Source organism: Sus scrofa, chromosome 2 (assembly GCF_054392235.1).
Source record: "Sus scrofa isolate SSC_HxYL_T2T_F1_AM1 chromosome 2, Sscrofa_HxYL_maternal_Yorkshire_Landrace_v2.0, whole genome shotgun sequence".
Lineage (NCBI taxonomy): Eukaryota > Metazoa > Chordata > Mammalia > Artiodactyla > Suidae > Sus > Sus scrofa.
In genome coordinates this window covers 135,226,315-135,249,029 of record NC_139384.1, presented here as the reverse complement: position 1 = coordinate 135,249,029, position 22,715 = coordinate 135,226,315, and the positions used below count along the sequence as shown (strand labels likewise).

Here is a 22,715-nt window from a genome sequence, read left to right as displayed (position 1 = left end):
ACCACTATGTTTGTGACACAGTAATCCAGAGTGATATGTCATGGGTAGCATAAATCCTAAGCAGCACAGACAAAGATCTTGCCATCTAAACTTTCTCTTTATTCTTAGACTACCTGGAGCTTCAGAAAGACAAGTGTACACATATCTTTCCTATCTCCCTCTCTCTCTCACCACAAATAAGAAACTTCCTTCTTTATTCAGAAAGCTGTTCCCTGTGCTCAGAGAATATGCTTAATTAACACATACCTCTTGATATCTTGGCAGGTGTAGGGGAGTATGTGCTTTCCAGGTGTTTCCTTTTTTGTTTTTGCTTCATAGTTCAATTCTTTAGAGAGCGATTTAAATTAGGTAGCTTTCTCCCTGAAATTCTGCTCTCAGAGAGTCAGTTAATGATGATGAAGAATCAAATTAGTAAGTATATTCAAGAACAACAAATCATTTGCAAGGCTATCTTATCTCCTTATCCAAATCACTGCCCTGACTAGAGCATTAGAGCATTATGATGTAAACGCTGTCAGCAGAACTCTATGACCTGTGGCCCACACCCATGCATTCCAGGGACCCAGCCAAGATTCATAGGACTGAAGACTGTGACAACTCACTGACTGGGTCACTCTTTTTATCCAAAGGAAACTTTCTCATTAACTTGAATTTTTATTTCTTGTACCTGCTATCAAAATTACAGGATAGGTGATTTGGATTAAACAAAGAGAATTATTTTATTTGTCTAAGGTTAGCACTTTACCAACCATCTCCCCAATGGTGAGGATAAGGTAGCACCTGAGAGAACTAGGCTTAGAACCATGCATGTCTCATAGAAAATGGTAAAGTTATATATCATATTATTAGTACTGTTTAACAGACTACTAAGTTATATGTGAGGTACATATTGGTGTACACGTATAGTTTTGAGAACATCTCACAATTCCACATGATTCTAATAGTTACTGAATTTCCCCCACTATTGAGAATAGTCTCATTTATTTTTATTAGCCATTGTCTACTTGCCACTCTTTCCCTCATTACCTTCCCAGTATTACAGGGAAAGAGAAGCTCCTAGCTTTACATCCTCTGGCTCTCCCCATGAATCCTATCCCTGTCAAGGCTGAAGGTCTCATTTCTAAGCTTCTGTTCCAGGTGCTATTCTACATCTTCTGGGAATAGCTGAGATCTGTACAGGGTTTGAACTCTGAAATTAGCTCCATTTCACCTCCCACTCACCACTGAATATACTTCCTCATTAGAGGCAATAGGTATTTACTTCTAACCTCAGCAGTTAACAGTAGAATAAGGCTATGATAAGCCTTCTTCTGTCTTCTTCTTCCCTAGTAAACCATGCCTCAGAGTGTTCTCTCCCTTAACATGGGCTCAGCCTCTTATTGTCACTGAATGGCAGTCATATTTATCAAGAAATTCTCAGCCTTGTTAGCTACCAGAAAAAGAAAAAATTAAATACTATTTTATGTGCATCAAATTGGAAAAAATAGATCAAACTATACAAACGATTATAAGGATAAGGAAAAGAATCTTTATGATCTAAGATGAAGTGTTGGAGAATAATCAACAAACATCGTATGAAATTAAATCAGCTGCAATCCATGATCCTGCAACCGCATTTCATACAAGAATTTTTACAAAGATGGTAATCATAGGATTATTTATACTAGTAGGGAGATGAAATCTTAGTTTAGCTTAGTTTCCAACTTAAGAAGAGTAGATTAGCAAAATGCGATAGGTATATACTATAGAACTAATTTTCAAGGATATGAAAGCCAATTAAAATATAAGCCGATAGAGTAGGGTATCAGGAAGGAACTGGTGATCACAGATTAAAAGAAAATATAATTCAACAAAATAATCCTGTGTTCCTTGACCAGGCTAGTGACTAAGGAGAATTATTAATTCTAGTCAGTAATTATTATTAAGGAAAAAAAAATCTCCCCCCAAAGTAAAGTAAAATGGCTTAGATTAGTTCTAGATCTAAGAGAAAGGATTGTTCTAAATATTCCTTACTGCTGTAAGCAAGGAATTGCTATTGTAGCAAATCACCACATTTTAGTCGCTTAAAACTACAAATTTACTATCTTAAGGTTCTGGAGGTTAGAAATCCAGTATGGATTTTCCAGCCTAAAATCAAGGTGTTAGCAAGTTGGTTCTATCTGGAGTAAAGGGGAGAATCCAACAGGGGACAATCTGTTCCTTTGCCATTTTCCAGGTTCTAGAGGAACCTTCATTCCTTGGCTACCATTTCCTTCCCTCATCTTCAAGATGTTGCACTCTGGAGTCCCCATGGTGGCGCAGTGGTTAACGAATCCGACTAGGAACCATGAGGTTGCGGGTTCAATCCCTGCCCTTGCTCAGTGGGTTAACGATCTGGTGTTGCCGTGAGCTGTGGTGTAGGTTGCAGACGCGGCTCGGATCCCGCGTTGCTGTGGCTCTGGTGTAGGCTGGCAGCTACAGCTCCGATTAGACCCCTAGCCTAGGAAAACTCCATATGCCACGGGAGCGGCCCAAGAAATAGCAAAAAAAAAAAAGATGTTGCACTCTAACATCTGCATCCACAGTCACATCTCCACTCCACTACTCTCCTACTTTCCTTTCATAAGGACTTCTATGATTTTTATCTACCCCCAACAGGTGATGTAGTTTAATCTTCTCATTTAAAATCCTTAACCCCATTCGCAAAGGCTCTTTTGACATTTTGACACTTAGGGTAATATGTTCACAGATTCCTGAGTTTCAAAGGTTGTTATTTTTTCCAAAGCAGATGAGAAAGAATGAATTTTTCAGCTACCAAACCAAGACAAAAACAGAGTATCAGAGTATATGTACCTGTTGTAAAATACAGTCAGCTGAAAAGAGAAATATCAAATTGAACAAGAACAACAGAGAAAAAAGGGCACAGCAACTATGTAAATATATAGAGTAAGACAAAGCAGAATGTAATAAAGAAACTTCGTTTGAAATGAAACATAATTCAAGGAACAGAACAATTCCATGAGAATTTTTCATGCTTATAAAATGTAAGGAACTAGATTCAATAAAATGAGCATTCTAAGACAAGATGATAAGCCAACAAAAACAAAGAAAAATAGAGAATTAAGAGCTGGAGAAAAGAAAAAAGGCTGTAAACAAGGTTAAAACAGGACAAATAAACAATTAGAACCAGTAAAAACAACAACAACAAAAAAACAATAACGATTCAGATTGAAAAGTTGGCATACTGGATTAAGTGTAAAAAGAAGAGATAAATATATAATTAATTAGAAGAGAGAAGATAAAACAAGAAAGGCCAAAAGATGTAAGATAACAATAAAAAGGTTAACAAATGAAGCCATTATTCAACATATGACACCATGAAATAGTCCTAGGATAATGGAAAAACTGAAACCACAAATGAAAAGTGTATACATATTTTCAGAAAAAAGGAGTACTAGAGGACAACTTATAGAAATGCATAACCCCCAATTTCATTTTTTTACCCTTAATGAATAAAGCAGATGAAATTCTTCAGGTATTTTATTAGAAGAAGCAAGTCATTTTTAAGAGGTGTTTTTTTCTTTTTTTTTCCTCTTGCTTTTTAGGGCTGTGGGTGCAGCATATGGAAGCTCCCAGGCTAGTGGTCAAATCGGAGTTTCAGCTGCAGGCCACAGCCACAGCAATGCCAGATCCAAGTCTTGTCTGAAGTCTATACCACAGCTCACAGGTATGTCAGATCCTTAACCCGCTAAGTAAGGCCAGGGATTGAACCGGCATCCTCAAGGATGCTAGTCAGGTCTGTAACCTGTTGAACCACAATGGGAACTTTCTTAAGTGGTAAATATTAAGCTGGTTACCTTTCCCTAAAGCAACATCTATTGCTTGAAAATAGTGGAATTGTATCTGCAGATATTGAAATAAAGGTGTTATACTGCTATATTTTTTTTGCAGTCAAGTTGTTTTCAAGTGCAAAAACAACTAGCAGACATTGTCAAATGTGTCAAATTTTTTTCAGAAAACATGTATTATAAAGAGCCATTCTTGAAAAAGTCTCAACTCTGTAATAGGGCTAATTCAAAAAAATGAATTAAAATGCTATAAAAACATAAAAATGCAATACTCTATGCCAAAATACAGCAGAATATTGGCATCAACTATCTGAGGATGGAGGTGGGAGTGGGATGGGAATTGATTGACCTAATTATATTACCCTGTGTTCTATGCATTAAGTTTCGAGTTGAGGACCTTCAAACACTGCTCAACTTCTACTGCTCCAGATTTTCCATCAGCCTGTCCTATCTTACCATGTGTTCCAGCACTATCTAAGTTTTGATAGCTCCTCTGCATGATATTTTCCATGCTTTTGCTCAATCTGTTCTTCCTGTCTTGAAAACTCATAAAAACATCTGGGTCTTAAATGATACTCTATTCAGTAGAGTGTGTGGTTGATTGGTCAGCTTGAAAAGTATTCCAAGTCAGAAATTTCAATGTACACCTCACTGTACACCCAGTTAAACATGGTAGCAAGTGCTCAGTATCCTCTTTCAAGTAAAAATAAATAAATAAATAAATAAATAAAGGATAAATGTAAAAATTTAAGAGCAAACAATTCTCAATTATACAACACCCATGAGCCTTGCTTGAAAATGTGTGCAAAAATTAAATTGACATTGAAATTCAGGCGAATGAGAGACAACTAAAAAAAAAAAAACTTTCTGAATTCCCACTGTGGCTCTGTGGGTAAAGGCCCAAGGTAGTCTCCATGAGGATGCGGGTTCTACCTCTGACCTCACTCGTTGGGTTAAAAATCTGGCATTGACACAAGCTTTACCATAGTTTTCAGATGTGGCTGGGATCCGGTGTTGCTGTGGCTGTGGCATAGGCCAGCAGCTGCAGCTCAGTTTTAACCCCTAGCCTGGGAACTTCCTTATGCTGTAGGTACAGCCATAAAAAAAAAAAAAAAAAAAAAAATCTTTCATATCCTAGAAAAACAAGAAAATGACTAAAAGCACTGGATCCATTTAAACATAAAAATAAGTATACAGATTATAATTATAGACAAAATGCAGATTTTAAACAATTTAATGAAGTGGAAATAGCTATATGAAGCTAAAATAAGAAGCGTGAAGAGAGGAGGTGGGTAAAATGTGTTAATTTTATCTTTAATGGCAAGATTTAATTGATATTATTTAAAAATAAAACTAAATTATAACTACCGCAATATTTTTAATCTTTATTCTTACCTGTAGAGAGTACTTTCAGTATTAATAAATGTGTTTAAACACATTTAAAGTTTAACAACACTGCTAGTTTCATTGCTTTTTCATTTTTCTGATAAATTTAACTATAATTAATATTTTAATTCACTATAGTATGCTTCAATTTCTGCAAAGGAACAACGTAACTCCTTCCCTTTCATCCGTTCTTTTATACATCCATCCATTTGTCATTTTATTTATATACAGGCAGAAATATGTTCAACTAGGATGATATCCAACTAATGTTTAAAATGATTATATTTGAGTAATCTAGAATAATTTTAAACATAATTTTTAAGAACTTTGGATTTCCATTTTAATTTGTATTACATAAAATACTAAATTTATGCTAAAAGTTATAGCAAATAGTGTAAATCTAGGGAAAATATCTTGAAAACTTTGAATAAATAGTTCAACATTCCTTTCTCTGAGTATCTTCTCTTTCATTTAATAACAAGTTTTCATATCTTTGGAAGATTCTGGTTTTTAAAGATATAATAGTTTTGATAAACACTTTTATGTGATTATCCTCTTATAACTAATTAGATTATAGTTATGTATAAGATCAATCAACAAATTGATCAGTTAAAGAAAAGAAATACATTCAACAACATTACTGATCTATTCAGTTTGGTACACTGTCCATAATAGTGAAGTGCATATGAATATAATCATGATTTATGACTGCTTGATGAAGTACACTGTCGTAAAGACATCTTCACAGGTAAACATGTTTAATCTTCTTTAAATTCCCCGTAAGACTTTAATAGTTAACTCAGGCCATGGCACAAATTCTTCTATAATGGAGGGCTCCAAATATATACTGAGTGAGCCAATGATAAATTGCCTCCTATTAAATTTTTAATAGAAAAACAAATCCTCAAAAAATAATATATAAACCCTTTAAGGGCTGGCTTGATGATTCATCTTACTACCTGCTATATCTCTAGTACCAGCAAGAGGAGTAGACATTTGAGATTTGCTGTAGAAAGAAATGAATAAATCTGTAAATAAGTAAAGATGAAGAATTGATATAGTCAAAAGTCTATTGAGCTTTTATCTGGCTTTAAATTAGTTAACAATAGATAAAGAAACAACATATAACATATCAATTCTAACACCATCTTAACATTAAAACTCCTTTATACACATTATATCTTCTCACAAAAGAGTGGCTACTTACAAAAAGGAAATGTTAAGATAGTCTTGGGCAGTTAAACCATCATTTTGGTCATATGACTATTGAGTGTGGAATTTACATACTAAGTTAGTACAAAAGAAAATTAAGTTGGTCTTTCCTTGACCTAAGAGAAGCTGTAGTCTGTTATGAATGCTGCTCTTAATTAATACAGTGTTACTGAGAGCCACTACCTATAAAGTTAATACATCAGTGTAAATTTTGATTTAATAAATCTGCTACAAGAGTTTTAATCATCCTTCACTTTTTAATCACTCCCAAACAACAGATTTTGTAGATGTCAGAAAGAATGACTAGACTAGAACTTCCTGGATGCCAGCTCTCAAGAGGAAGTTTAAATAACAAACTTCACACTCTACTGTAACATTCAATCTTTATCAATTCTCTCTATTGACACAAAGCTGTCCAGAGAGAAGTGTGAGGCTGAGTACAAGGAAGAAAAACAGTGAAAATAAAGCCATGTGTTTCTTCACAGAAAGCTCAAATTTCTTCTACTTGGCGTTTGCCTCTGACAACTGGTGGAAAGTAGAATAGAGGCAGAGGACTGGGTCAGCAAGAAATATATAAGAAAACCTGGGGTTGCGGGTTTGATCCCTGGCCTTTCTCAGTGGGTTAAAGATCTGGCGTTGCTGTGAGCTGTGGTGTAGGTTGCAGACGCGGCTCAGATCCCGCGTTGCTGTGACTCTGGCATAGGCTGGCGGCTACAGCTCCGATTAGACCCCTAGCCTGGGAACCTCCATATGCCAAGGGAGCGGCCCTAGAAAAGGCAAAAAGACTAAAAAAATAAGAAATATATGAGAATGGGTTAATAATCCAAACACTTCCTCTAATCTTCTCTTTAAAAGTGTGCCATAATTCTGTATTGAATGTGTAGCTAGAGAGGAAAGAGACAAGTGAAGTTAGTTCCTGTAATGATATAACTTGAGTCAATTTTATGAATGTAAGGCAGACTGGCTAAAGAGCTTGGGCTTGGGAGAAAGCTGAGTTTAAATCCCAAATCTGCCATTTAGTACCTTTTGGAGACTGAGAGAGAATGTATGTTGAATTTTCTATGCTCAATTTCTTTATTGTAAAATGGTGGCAATCCTATCAAATTGAAGATTATGTAATAAAAGTCTTAATACACTACCTGCATGTTAGCACTCAGTATGTATCAAAAGGCAACTCTATGCTGAGTATTTTCACATAAGATGGGTATACGAAGTTGCAGATCTACATTAAATCAAAATGTCAGGGTTTAGCACTGAAAATTTGATAAAATAAAACCAAAGACATTTAAAACAGCTAATTTCCTTTCTGCACTTACTCTGTTTATAAATTTTTACACCCTATTTAATTTTAATGCTGGAAGTCATTTTAGTCAATATCCTTTCTTTGTTCTCCTGTATTAGTCTAAATTGTCAATTCTCATTTGCTTTCGACGATCTTATGAAAGAATTGCTTCTCTAAAATTCTCTTGAAAATTGGCATTGTGCTGCTTTGATGAATATGTTTCCTTGTTTTTTATTTAGGTGCACTTTAAAATGGGTGCTCTGACAAACTAGATGCAAGATATTTTATCTGTTATCTGGCAATGACTGTCTTTTACTATCTCTGGTAGTAAAAACATCTCTTCCTGTGGTGATAAAAGGATATTTAACATGTATTTGCCTCAAATCCCTTGTAGTTAAGTTTCTTTTTGAGAGATTGCATAACAGGAAAAAAGTAATGTTGGACAAGTTTTTAATAAACTAAATCACCACAGGAGAAAGTAGTTACTAACCAACAGATGGTTTGCAAACAAACATCTTTTAAAAGAGGCATCAGTTCTAAATGCCTGGTGTTAATATCAAAGATTTCTTACAGACAGATTTTATTTTTAAACTGTAATATTATTAATTGTATTTGTATAATTTTTATCTGTATAATTTTAATAAAACTTACTACCTTACTTTGGGAATAAGAATACCTTTAACAAAGGTGACCTATACAAATATTTCTTGCAGTCTTATTGAGATGTAACTGACATACAGAACTGTATAAATTTAAGGTGTACAACATAATAATTTGATTTATATCATGAAATCATTAGTACAATTAGTTTGGTGACTATACATCATCACATAAGATACAAAATCAAAGAAATAGAAAAAAACAATTTTTTTCTTGTGATGAGAATTTTAGGATTTACTCTTCTAATAACTTTCAGAAATAACTTAGAGCAATTATATTTATCATGTTGAACATCATAATACTAGTACTTTTTTATCTTATAAGTGGAAGTCTGTATATTTTGATTACCTTCGTCTAATTCCTCTTTCCCCAAATCCCTCTCTCTAGTAACCACAAATCTGATCTTTTTCCTCAAGTGTTTGTTTGTTTTGAAGTGTAATTGACCTGAAATGCTAAATTACTTCTTGGAAGACACACCTTAATCTACTATTTCTATATAATACAAAAATGATCACTAAAAGTCTAGTTATGCTCTGTCACCACACAAAGATATTACATAATTACTGACTATATTCCCCATACTGTGGATTTCATACCCATGAAAGATAATTAGTAACCAAAAGTTTGTACCTCTTAATTTGTGTATTTTTCTCCTCTCCTGACACATCTCCTCTCTGGCAACAACTTGTTTGTTCTCCATATCTATGACTGTTTCTGTTTAGTTATGTTTATTAACATATTTCGTGTTATCGGTCCTACAGATAAATGAAATTATGCAGCATTTGGCTTTTTCTGTCTGACTTATTTCACTTCGCATAACATCCTGTGAGTCCATCCATGTTGTTGTGAGTGGTAAGATTTCATTCTTTTTTTTTTTAAGCTTATTGAAGTATAGTTGATTTACAATGGTGTGATAATTTCTGCTGTACAACAAAGTGATTCAATTATACATATACACACATCCATTGTTTTTCAGATTCTTCTCCCATATAGACTGTCACAGAATCCTGGGTAGAGTTCTCTGTGCTATACAGCACATCCCTGGTGGCCAGACATTCCATACAAAGTGTGCATATGCCATTCCCAAACCCCTAGTATACCAACCACCACCCCACTAACCCTTTGGTAACCATAAATTTGTTTTCATTTTTTTTCTTTTTTGCTTTTTAGGGCCGCACCAGCAACACATGGAGGTTCCCAGGCTAGGGGTTCAATCAGAGCGATAGCTGCCAGCCTACACCACAGCCACAGCAACCCAGGATCCGAGCCATGTCGGTGACCTCCATGACAGCTCACGGCAACACTGGATTCTTAACCCACTGAGCGAAGCCACGGATCGAACCCGAAACCTCATGGTTCCTAGGCGGACTCGTTTCTGCTGCACCACAGTGGGAACTGCATAAATTTGTTTTCAAAGTCTCTGAGTCTGTTTCTGTCTTTGTATCCTTTTTTTTTTAGATTCTACATAAAGTGATAACATGATGATGTTTGTTTTTCACTAACTTCACATAATGTTTGTTTTTCACTAACTTCACATAATATGATGAGTTCTAGGTCCATCTCTATTGCCACGAATGGCATTATTTGTTTCTTTTTTATGGCTGAAAAATACTTCACTGTTAATATGTACAACGTCTTCTTTATCCATTTCTCTGTCAATAGACATTTAAATTACTTCCCCATCTTGGCTATTGTAAAGAGCGCTTCAATGGGATGCATGTATCCTTTTGAATTTTGGTTTTCTCTGAATAGATGCCCAGGAGTGGGGTTGCTGGATCATATGGTAGTTTATTTTTAGTTTTTCAAGGAACCTCCATACTGATTTCCACAGCGATTGTTGTACAAATTTACATTCTCACCAACAGTGTAAGGTGGATCCCTTTTCTTCCAACCCTCTCTGGCATTTATTGTTTAGACTTTTTGATGATGGCCATCTGGCTGGTGTTAAGATAGTACCTCAGAGTAGTTTTGATTTGTATTTTTCTAATAATTAGCAATGTTGAACAAATTTTCATGTGCTTTTTTGCCATCTGTCTGTCATTGAAGAAATGTCTACTTAGATCTTTTGCCCATTTTTTAAATGGGTTTTTTGTTTGTTTTTATATTGAGTTGCATGAGTTATTTGTATATTTTGGATATTAATCCCTTGTTAGTCACATCATTTTTCAAAGATTTTCTCCCATTCCTTGGGTTGATTTTTTGTTGTTGTTTTCATGATTTCCTTTGCTGTGCAAAAATTTCTAAGTTTAATTAGGCCTCATTTACTTATTTTTGCTTTTTTTTTCTTTCGCCTCAGGAGACAGATTTAAAAAAAGATGGCTGCAATTTTTGTCAAAGATTGTTCTGCCTGTGTTATTGGTTAGTTTTATGGTTTCTGGTCTTACATTTAGAACTCTAGTCAACTTTATTTTTGTATAGTGTCACATGTTCTAATCTCATGCTTTCACATGTAGCTATCTAGTTTTCTGAGCACCATTTACTGAAAAGACTGTTTTTTCTCTGTTGTAAATTCTTGCTTCCTTTGTTGTAGATTAATTGACTGTAAGTACATAGATGTATTTCTGGGCTCTTAATATTGTTCCATTATACATGCGTCTGTTTTTATACCAATACTGCACTATTTTGATTACTGTAGCTTTGTAGTTTAGCCTGATTTGACTGTTTGGGTTGTTTTGTGTTTCCATTACAAAGTTTATATTTTTGGCCATAACCACAGCATGTGACGATAACTGGGCCAGAGATCAAACTTATCCCACAGCAGTAACCCGAGCTACTGCAGTGACAAGGCTGGATCCTTAACCCACTGTGACACAAAAGAACTCCTCCATTTCAAATTTTATAGTAACTTGATCTAATGCTAAAAAAATTCCATTGGTGTTTTCATACGGATTGCACTGAATCTCTAGATTACCTTGGGTGTTATTGTAATTTTAACAATATTAATTCTTCCAACCTGTGAGCACAGTACATCCTCTCATATGTTTGTATTGCTATCAGTTTCTTTCATCAGTGTCTTATAATTTTCTTAGTACAAGTATTTTACTTTCTTAGACTTATTCCTAGGTATTTTACTCCTTTTGGTGTGATATAAATGAGATTTTCTTAATTTCTCTTTGTGATATTTTGTTGTTAGTATATAGAAACAAAAGAGATTTTTTGTGTATTAATTCCTGCAATTTTACTAAATTCCTCAATGAGTTCTTTTAGGTTTTTTGGTTGTGTCTTTTTTTTTTTTTTAATGTATAGTATATCATGTCAACTGCAAACAGTGAAACTTTTCCTTTCCAATTTGGATTTTATTTATTTATTTATTTTCACTTCTGATTGCTGTGGCTAGGAATCCCAATGCTCTGTTGAATAAAAGTGGGAAGAGTGGATATATTTGTCTTGTTCCTGCTCTTAGAGAAAACAATTTTAGATTTTACTGCTGCGTGTGGAGTTGGTTGTGGGCTTATTGTATACTGCCTGTATTATTTTGAGGCATATTCTCTGTATACCAAATTTCTTGTTGTTTTATCACAAGTGGATATTGAATTTTGTCATAAGCTTTTTCTGAATCTATCATGATGATTACATTAGTTTTATTCAATTTGTTAATATGTTGCATAATATTTATTGATTTGTGGATATGGAACTATCCTTGCATTACTGATATGAATCCTACTTGGTCATGGTTTATGATACTTTTCATGTGTAGTGGAATTCAGCTTGCTCATACTCATAAGACTTTTACATCTGTGTTCATAAGTGTTCTATAATTCCCTTTCTCTGTGATATTTTTGTTTTGTTTTAGTATTGGGATAATGCTAGCCTAGCAGAATGAGTTTGAAGCATTTCTTCCTTTGCATTTATTTATTTACTTTGGAACAATTTGAGGATGGGTATTAACTCTTTGCTAAATATTAGGTAGAATTCACCTGTGAAGCCACTTTGTCTGGACTTTTGATAATTGGAAATTTTTGTCATTAATTAAATATAATAATTAGTAATTATTCTATTTATATTCCAGATTCAGTCTTGGGATATTTTAATTGCTAAGTATTTGTCCATTTCTTCTAGATTGTCCATTTTTTTAGAATATACTTGTTCTTAGGAATTCCTTATGATCCTTTGTACTTGTGTACTGACAGCTGTAACTTCTTTTTCTTTTTTTTATTGATTCGTACCTTTCTTTCTTGATAAATATGGCTAAAAGTTTTATAATCTTGTTTATCTTCTCAAAGATATTTCCATGAACTTTTCTATTATATTTTTACTCTTATTTATTGCTGCTCTGAACTTTATGATTCTTTTCCCCTTATTAACTTTTTTGTTTTGTTTTCTTTTTCTAATTTCTCAGTTTATTAAGAATTACTTGGATTTCCCATCATGGCTCAATGGAAACAAATCCAACTAGGAACAATGAGGTTGCAGGTTTGATACCTGGCCTTGCTCACAGGGTTAAGGATCCAGCATAGCTGTGAGCTGTGGTGTAGGTTGCAGATGTGGCTTGGACCTGATGTTGCTGTGGCTGTGGTGTAAGCTAGTAGCTGTAGCTCTGATTGGACCCCTAGCCTGGGAACCTCCATATGCTGTGTGTGTGGCCCTAAAAAATGAAAGAATTACTTTGTAGCCAGGCCTGTGATCTATCCTGGAGAATGTCCCCTCTGTGCTTGAAAAGAATGTGTATTCTGTGGCTTTGGGATGAAATGTTCTATATACCTCCATTAAGTCTATTTGATCTAATGTACCATTGAAGTTCTGTCTAGATAATCTGTCAATAGATCCACATGCAGTGTTAACTTCCCTGCCTATTTTTCCCCTTATATTTGTTAACATTTGCTTTATGAATTCAGGTTCACTTATGTTGGCAGCATATATATTTACTATTGTTATATCTTGGATTAATCCTTCAATCATTATGTACTGTTCTTTGTCCTTTGTTGCAGTCTTTGTTTTAAAGTCTATTTTGTCTGATTGCTACTCTGGCTCTATTTTTGTTTCCATTTGCATGGAATACCTTTTTTCCATCCCCTCACTTTGAGTCTGTGTGAGTCTTTAGATCTGAAGTTACTTGTAGCTAGTGTATATATAATATATATACACACACACACATATATACATATATGTATCTTGTTTTTGTGTCCATTCAGTTACTATATGTATTTTTATTAGAGCATTTAGTCATTTACATTTAAAGTAATCATTTATAGGTATGTGCTCATTGTCGTTTTGTTAATTGAGGTTTTTTTAAATAGTTTTTTCTTGTTACTTTATTCTCTTTTTTTTGCTTGCTTTTTTCCACTTATGATTTAATGATTATCTTAATGTTATGTTTGTATTCCTTTTTTCCTTTCTATATATGTATCTTTTACAGATTTTTATTTATTTTTATTTTTTATTTTTTGGCCACATCCGTGGCATGGCAAGTTTCTGGGCTAGGGATGAAACATGAGCCACCAAAGTGAAAACATCAAATAGCTACAAGGGAACTCCTCCTTTACAGCTTTTAGATAGTTTTTACCATTAAATAATATCTAGATACATAGCTATATTTTCCTAAGAATATTTATTATCTTAAATGTATCTTGACATTTATTTTTCAATACAAAAATCATAAAGCTGAAGCAGTGAAATATACTTCATGATAAGCACAAATGAGAAATATGAGATTATAATCCAAAAATTAATTAATAGAGGAAATTCTGGAACATATTATTAAACATCTTATGTATGTGCTTGATTTCTGAAAGGCTTATGTAAACACAACTAGAATACACTTTTAAAAAGAGACAAAAACAAACATTTCTATAATTCCTACAGAGATTCAGTTAAATGTGTTTAAATAATAGACTACAAAAAAAAAAACAACCCAAAAAACAGAAGAATACTTTTTAGCTGGAAATGTTCACAAAAAGAATTCATGAATAGGAGTCCCCATTGTGGCCTAGTGGATTAAGGACCTGACATTTTCTCTATAAGGATGTGGCTTCAATCCCTGGCCTCTCTCAGTGAGTTAAGGATCTGGTATTGCCATAAACTGCAGCATAGTTTGCAGATGCAGTGTTGCTACGGTTGAGGTATAGGTAGCAGCTGCAGCTCTGATTTGACCTCTAGCCTGGAAATTTCCATATGCTGCACATGCAGCAAAATAAAGGAAAAAAGTTCACTAATAAATCACTGAGTAAATTTTTCCCCTAAAATAACAGTTTTAGATTGCTAGTCTATTTATTTCCTGCTTGGTTCCATGAAGGATGAAGGGGCCTATAGCTACTGTTTTCTATCTTTAAAGAAATTGATCCTTTATCTTCATCTAAGGTTTATTTTGCTAAAAAACTAGATTTTTTGATTTTAGGAAACTGATGTTCTCTGATTTCTTCTAAATCTTTTAAACCAGGTAAAGCACTGATGCAAACTTCCTGGTTCCTGCATTTGATTCATTCGTTTTTCATATCTTGATAGGTTTCAAGAATATCTTTTTTGTTGTTGTAATTATTTTGTGGTTATTTTCTATTTGAAAAATAGTAACTACTTTCCTTCTTTCATAATGAAGAATGACCTTACCAGTGAAGAAGGCAGCACCACTATCATTATGATCAGACATGAAAGACTTTTTGAAAAACTTTTCTTTTTCCTGTAATTTTTCCTGTCACTCTTACCAAGAAGATTGCTGTTAAGAATCTTTATTTTGGGAAGGGTTACTAAGTATTTCCATCTTGGGATCAGCAGTTTCTTCTTTCAGATTCAGGGTTCAAGGGGAACTAGACGTAATTCTTTTCAGAAAACTTTGATGAAGACTTTGAAATATCCACCACTTCGGGTCCATGTTCTATCTTCATACTTTCTTTTGGATTATTCATTGGTTAATATTTTATCTTCTTTCTCTTCTTGCTCACTGATGATGTTTACTTTACACTATATCTTGCTGACTTCATAATTTAAACACAAAGGGACCTTGGAATGATTTTCTTCTGAAACATTCTTTAATGACTTCAGCAACACTTGTCTTGTATCTTTTGGGGCTTTGACGGTAGCTTTTATAATCCTCTTTTACTTTCTTGACAAAACCCATTGAATCTTGGTGAAGACAAAGCAGAACTTTGATTTTTTGGATTTATAGACTTTTACACAGATAATACCTTGAATATATCAATTTCACTCTTTTTATTTAAGAAATGAACAAAGTAAATTACTTTCAGAGGTGAAGAGATGATTATTAGTAAATTGGGAGGAATTATAAATCTCTTAATTTCTAATGGTTTTCCCATTACATCATACTGCTTCTTAAATATTTATTTGTATTAAGTCTAATTATTCATGGAGTTAACTATTCAAATAGAAAAAAAATTTCTTACTTTATTGCTTTTCTACTACAAAAATTTCTTAATTTTTCTAAAATTTCTAATATACCTAGTTTCCAACCAAGACTCTTTACTTTTCTATGTGCAAGCTCTCCTGAAAATTTTTCGTTACTTTCAAAACTTTCTTCATTACTTCATCCATCATCTGTCCCTCCCAGCTTTATTCAAAGATATCTCAAGTTTACATCTCTAGTGACTTCTTCGAATTCTAATTAAAGTGAGCAAGCAGCAAGAGAGATGTCAGCTGGCAAAACAAAATATGTACAGTGTCAAAGAAAACATGCAAATCTGGACAACAGTAAAACAAACAAACAAACAAATTCTATTAAGGGGAACCACTGCAACAGAGAGACTGCTCCAACTATCCAATTTAGAAATACCTTAAAAGTCAGAGGAGTTTCCATCATGGCACAGCGGAAACAAATCAAGGAGACCATGAGGTTGCAGGTTCAATCGCTGGCCACGCTCAGTAGATTAAGGATCTGGCATTGTGGTGAGCTATGGTGTAGGTCACAGACATGGCTCAGATCTGGCATTGCTGTGTCTGTGGTGTAGGTCAGCATCTGTAGTTCCGATTAGAGACCCATAGCTTGGGAACCTCCATATGCTGTTGGTATGGCCCTAAAAAGCAAAAAAAAAAAAAAAAAAAAAAAAAAAAAGGCTGACAGCCTTTGCCACAGTCACAGCAATGTGGGATCCAAGCCACATCTGCACCCTACACCACAGCTCACAGCAATGCTGGATCCTTAACCCACTGAGCAAGGCCAGGGATTGAACCTGCAACCTCATGGTTCCTAGTCAGATGCGTTAACCACTGTGCCACGATGGAACTCCAAATATATATATATATATATATACATAAAAAATCATATGGAAATGCCTATTTTTAGGGAGGACTAAACAAGACTAACTGGAACTAGATGTGAGGTAGTAGGATGAGCAGGTGGCAAAATCAGACACTGAGCAGGAAATGTTTTTCTTTTTAGCCCCCATTCTGAGGATGTGAAATAAAGACAGCGTTCTTTCAATTTGTAATGCATGAATAACTTCAAGGGCAAATCAAAGTCCAGAGGAAAGAAGAAAAGTCTAACTAAATGTTGGTTAAGTTGCACTGGTGGGCTCTTTGTTCAGATTGGTAAGAACAAAAAGTGAAGTTAATCATTTATGAAACAAAAACGTTGAAATTCTTTAGAGAAGATTTAGAGCACTGGTGTCTGGCATTGTGGTAGGTAATCCAGGGGATCATCACAATAGGTACACCTAAGTCAGATGGAAATGGGTGTTTCTTGGAACACAAAAAGGTAGGGAATTCTGAATTAGCACTTCTGTCCAGCACAGGGATCACTTAAAGTTCAACATTACCAAAACAAATACAGACTTCTGTTTTACCTCGGGACTCTTATTTTACCTTATTAAAATATTTCATCTTTCCAGCTTCTCCATTCTCATCAGTGACATTACTAAACATTCAGTAATACTAATCAACACTCACTCAGAGAATCTTTGAAATGACTGCCCTTGGTCAAAAAGCACTCCAAACTGATGTACAGAAGTTACCATCCATGAATGCTTGGGAAAAATTATTGGCATTTTCTCTCTCTACTTCCTTGACAATCACTATTACTCACATAATACACTCAATTTTAGACAACTGGCATAAAAATATCCAGAAGATTAGGTCCAAAATACTTTTTATATTCAGATACCTCACCTTACCATGTACTATTCAGCATCCTCATGCTTTGTAATTGCTTTTTGTCTGGCCCAATAGTTTTACTTTCCTAAAATACCTTTCATTGCACCTTGGGGAATGCTCCCTTACCACCAGCTCCCTATGTGTCCCCAATTTCTCTCAGTATGTTCCCTGTTCATCAGCTTGATGACACTGCTTTCCCTGTGGTCCCTTAAGTAGTTGGTTTTCTCTTATACCCAACATACCTTCAGCTTAAATGGTATTAGGGGAAAAATGAAAATTCTCTGTTGATATATTTATCAGGTTTGCTTTATATCTATACATTAACCTATGGATAATTAATACCTTGTTTATGTAAATTCTACATACCCCAAAATATTGAAAGAATTTTCATTTTTTAAAGTTTCCTTTGGTTCCTTCAGAACATTTATATTTTCCTCATAGAGATTTTACTTATTTCTTGCTAACTTGATTCAAAATTGTTTTTTTACATTGCTTTATTAAACAGGGTATATTTTTCAATATATTGTCTAGCTAGCTGCTTTTATATGTGAAGCCTACTGATTTATATGTTAATTTTATGTTTAACTTAACTCATGATATTTTTTCCTATAGTATTTATTTATCTCATCTAAGTGTGTTATCTAATAGTTCAAATAAACTATTAAATAGCAATGGTGATAGTAGACATTTTTGTCTTTTTCCTGATAATAGAGGGAATGCCCCAGTTCTTCTCTAAGTTGTTGGATTTTAAGTGAAGATAAATATGCTATTATATTAAGAAAAATCTATAAATTTTAATTTTATTTAATCATTTGAAAATTTAAAAACAGATGTTAAATTTTTTCAATTATTTTTCAGCATCTATCATGATTTAGCATATGGGTTTTATCTTTGGATATAATATGGTGGGGTTTACTACATTTCATAATATTGAATAATATTTGTGTTCTTGGAATAATCCCATCTGATACTAATGTATTTTCTTTGATATGGTAGAGCCCCTTGAGTTTTCTCTTAGTTCATGTATTTGCTGTTCACCTATATCTACAATTCAGCTCATCTGTGGTTTTTCATTATCTATAACTTTGGACTCAGTACTTCTAGTCAATACTTTTAATGTTTTATTTTTCTTGATGAATGTTTCTAATAACATTCTGTATATTTCTCCTGGTTCAAAAAATATACTTTAACTGGTTAAGATGGTCCATTTTACTGTCTTTATTTTATAGTGATTCCTGTGCTAAAATATCTTTTTATTTACCTTTTTTCTAAACATATTTTTTTCCTGGGAGCACTGGCTAGTTCTTATAGTAATTTGAGTCTGGACAGAGAGACCGATGTCTGATCTCCAACCTCCAACTTTAGATGAATAAAAGGAGGTTGGTTGTAAAGGAAGAGAGCCCTGATACTTATTTTCGCATGAAGTAGTCACTATCCCTTGTGGCGCTGTGTTGCTATTCACTCCATACTACTATTGAGAGATCCTATAATAATCCTGATGTTACTCCCATTACTCCTGGTCAACCCTAGGCTGGATGATGTTATTTTCTGCTCTAGGAAACAAATGTTGTAGCATCAGTACACACAAGTCAGTAACTGGAAGACCAGAGAATAAAGGTAAATAAAAAAAAAAAACCCTTTACCCCAATTACACTTAACACTTACAATGCTTTGCCATATTCCACCTTTGGATGCTGCTGTTTTAGCAGATACACTGATACTACTACCTTCTATTTCTCATCCTTGGTGCTTTTAATTTGTATAATAGTTTGATAAACTCATCAGCCACCTTAGGCCTTTGGCATCATGTCCATGATGGAGATTGTGCAAGAAAGAATTTGGATCCATGCTAGTTTACCATATTTTGAGGAACCAGAAATCTCAGTGCATTTACTGCTAAGAATTTGTTTCTTTGATCATTTTACTGATCCACGGTAGTTAAGAGCTGAAAACTGATTGAAGAACTTGAATTTAAGCACTAGTGCTATGTCTGAAGTAAAAGAATTTGACCTATTTCAATTTACTATTATAAAAAATTTGATAAGATAACATGACTAGAACTATCCAATTTCATAATATCTAATCATACTCCATAAGAGCCATAACCAAACTCAGCTGGATCCCAGATAGTCACCCTAATGGCTATATTTCATAAAAATCTAAGGAAGAAGTATGAGATTAGTTCATATTGCTACTGTTGCGTCTGCTAAAATTCTCTAATGGAAGTACATTTCCTCCCCAAATATAAGTATCCAGTTTCTTCAGTGATTCATAACCTTTTAGAATGCCATGCGCCATACATTTTCACTATTTTCATCATTTTCTTGCCTTCCTTGGAATGTTGCAAATCTATAACTCTACAGACTCCTATTGCCTAGGAACTGCCCACTTTCTTCCCCACACTATCAGCTAGGGAGCATTAAAATGTATTTAACCTATAATTTATAAATTTATGTATCAATGGATACATCTGTTTCTTTCCAGTTCTGCTACTAAAATTATTCAATTCACTATCAATCTAGTATATAGCTTATTTGGAGTCTGTGTTTTCCTATGAGCTGGAGTTTAATAGCTGGGTAATACTAAAAAATACTAGCTGGGCCATAAGCTGGACAACTCAGGTTCTGCTCTCTCCTCTAAAATTTAAATATCTTGTACTGGGATTCTTCCTGCACACTGACAATAAGATGTATGATGGTGTTCTCTTTCTTTAATCTAAGCAGACCTCTTAGATAAAGCTTCTGTCCAAGAAAAACATCCCAGTCATTTAAGTCACTCTCTCTCCCTCTTCTACCAGCAACAATTTCCAGGTCAAACAGAAACTTGAAGAATAACAACTCATCAGTACTAATCCACCAGTGAGTTTGAAAATTTTCAATGGCACATTTTGACGTGCCTCTCTCTTCTGCTTCCATCTTTGTGTATCCTCATTTTTGCCTCTTTACTGGTTATTACTCTTGATTGTACATTGGAGTATCTGGGGAGATTTTAAAAATACAGGTGGCCTTATCCCACCTCACCCCATTATCCCTGTCTTCAAATCTCCACTAAGTCTCTTACTTAATTGGTCTGGAATATGACCTGGGCATTGCAATTTTAAAAGACCAACCAGATGATTCTAATATGTGTTCAGGGTGACTAGTACTTCATTTAGAGTTTTTATTCCAACCTACATCCAATCTCTCTTATGATACTAGATGTAGGTTCTTTCTCAGAGATCAGGACCAGCTACATAAATTGAGGCACACAGTGAAAAATGAAAATACTGTTTCTTGTTCAAAAACTGTTAAGAATTTTTTTTTTTGTCTTTTGTTGTTGTTGTTGTTGCTATTTCTTGGGCCGCTCCCGCGGCATATGGAGGTTCCCAGGCTAGGGGTCGAATCGGAGCTGTAGCCACCGGCCTACGCCAGAGCCACAGCAACGTGGGATCCGAGCCGCGTCTGCAACCTACACCACAGCTCACGGCAACGCCGGATCGTTAACCCACTGAGCAAAGGCAGGGACCGAACCCGCAACCTCATGGTTCCTAGTCAGATTTGTTAACCACTGCACCATGACGGGAACTCCAGAAAAATTGTTAAGAATTTTAAGACTGTGACTCTAGAGTGTCAAATCAAGCATGGTGTCCATCTAGCCATGGGACCTTGTGCATAAGTATCATTAAGCTAGCTCTGTCTGAAATCCAATGTGAAGTAAGATGTTTTATTCTCATGGGTTATTTTTTTTTTCCTTCCATATTTCCCTGTTTTCCTACTCAGTCTCTTTGGTCCACTCAATTAGTCTTAAGGTTGCATTATTCTTCTCTCACACTCAACCTCTGCTTTGGTGAATAAAGATGGTATGAAGAGTAACTTGAGTCGTGGAAGAACCTACTATTGCTTTCCTGGCTATCCTTTTTTGAAGTGGCCTCTTTTACCTATTTACTTACATCAAGAAATTTTACTGATTTTTTTAAAGTACAGCTTTTACCCAATATTTTTATCCAGAAGACATATTGAAATTTCGATTTTCTCTATTTTAATGTGGTCTGTTATATTTAAGCAATGAAATCCTAAGTTTTTCAAATGAAGATGAACCAGGACAAAGAGAACAAGAAAACAATCCTAAATACATTCTTGTACGAGTAATGGGTATTCTTAAAACATCCTGGAATAAAGAAAAAATGAAGTATAATGTAACTATTAGACATGTAACAATATATACAAAATTCTGCATGACTTTCTAGACTGATTTTCTTCCTTCCACTATGGCCCATTTCAATTAGAGCTCTTTTTCCCTCCAGCACTCCCAATAACTTCAAAAAAGGACAACATAAGATTCATGTTTGGAAAGAGATTTAAGAATCATAGAAACATAGTCCATAATAATTATCACACCCTTCAAGATGAGAGCATTTTGGACTCTCGGGCCAAGATTGCAACTGAATTTCAAGACCCAGCATTCCCTTTTCCTCAGAAAGATGGAGCTGTCAGCACCTCTGACAGGACCCTGCATCTAATTTTCAGCTGACCTTGTGGCGTGCAGTGGATTTACAACATACAGTGAATGGGGAAGAAGCCAACATCACTATGATATACTACTATGGCCAATAAAATGGGAGAAATGCTGTGCAGTTTGAATCTCAGGAAGACTTTAATCCATGCTAGACTGGAGCTGTAGTTTATATCACAAGCCAATGTAAAATTTCCTCTAGGAATGTCGCTTTCAGAGGCTTAACAAGAACACACATTAATGTATCCTTAGGAACTGGGGGCATATTTAAAGAACAATATAATTTACATACTTTAGAAATTGTAAAAGCAAATATATTACCAAGTCTGTGCCTAGAAAAAATAGAAAGATTAAAATGTTTAATCAATCTATTGATCCTTTTGGCTTTATGACAGTAAAAAATAATTGTCAATAATATATTGACAATTGACAAAATGAACACTTTCAAATAAACTGACTGATTGCTTTGGTAGTGTGATGGGAAAATGAATTAAAAATAGTCCTAAAATGATTTCAAAGGAAAAAAAATATAAATATGAATCTTTAAAGATGCAATAATAAAGAAATAATACATTCTTTTACCAGGGATTTATTTGGAAAATGAGTGCCTTGATAGTTTTAACAAATATAAGAAAGACATCTTTTAAAAATGTCTTTTTAAGAGATTTATATATATTAATTTTATATCCTGCAACTTTACAGAATGTGTTGTCCTTAAGATTTTCTATGTGTAATATCATGATATATGCAAATAATGAGTTTTACTTCTTCATTTCCAGATTTGGATTTCTTTTATTCTTTTTTTTTTTTTTTTTCTGACT

The 22,715-nt window shown here is 34.3% G+C and overlaps 1 protein-coding gene across 30 annotated transcripts in view; it reads right to left on the bottom strand.

Moving 5' to 3' along the window:
* Window positions 1–22,715, bottom strand: part of LOC100524732 (protein FAM170A) — a 689,565-nt gene that overhangs the window by 432,032 nt on the left and 234,818 nt on the right. For 2 of the 30 annotated variants that reach the window (XM_085014375.1, XM_085014376.1), the window contains exon 1: window positions 247–2,474. The exons of the other annotated variants lie outside the window; for them this stretch is intronic. In XM_085014375.1, coding sequence (XP_084870501.1) covers window positions 247–316 — 70 coding nt within the window. In that variant the 5' untranslated portion in view covers window positions 317–2,474. Of the gene's footprint in view, window positions 1–246; window positions 2,475–22,715 lie in introns of those variants that run through there. 30 annotated transcript variants of the gene reach the window in all.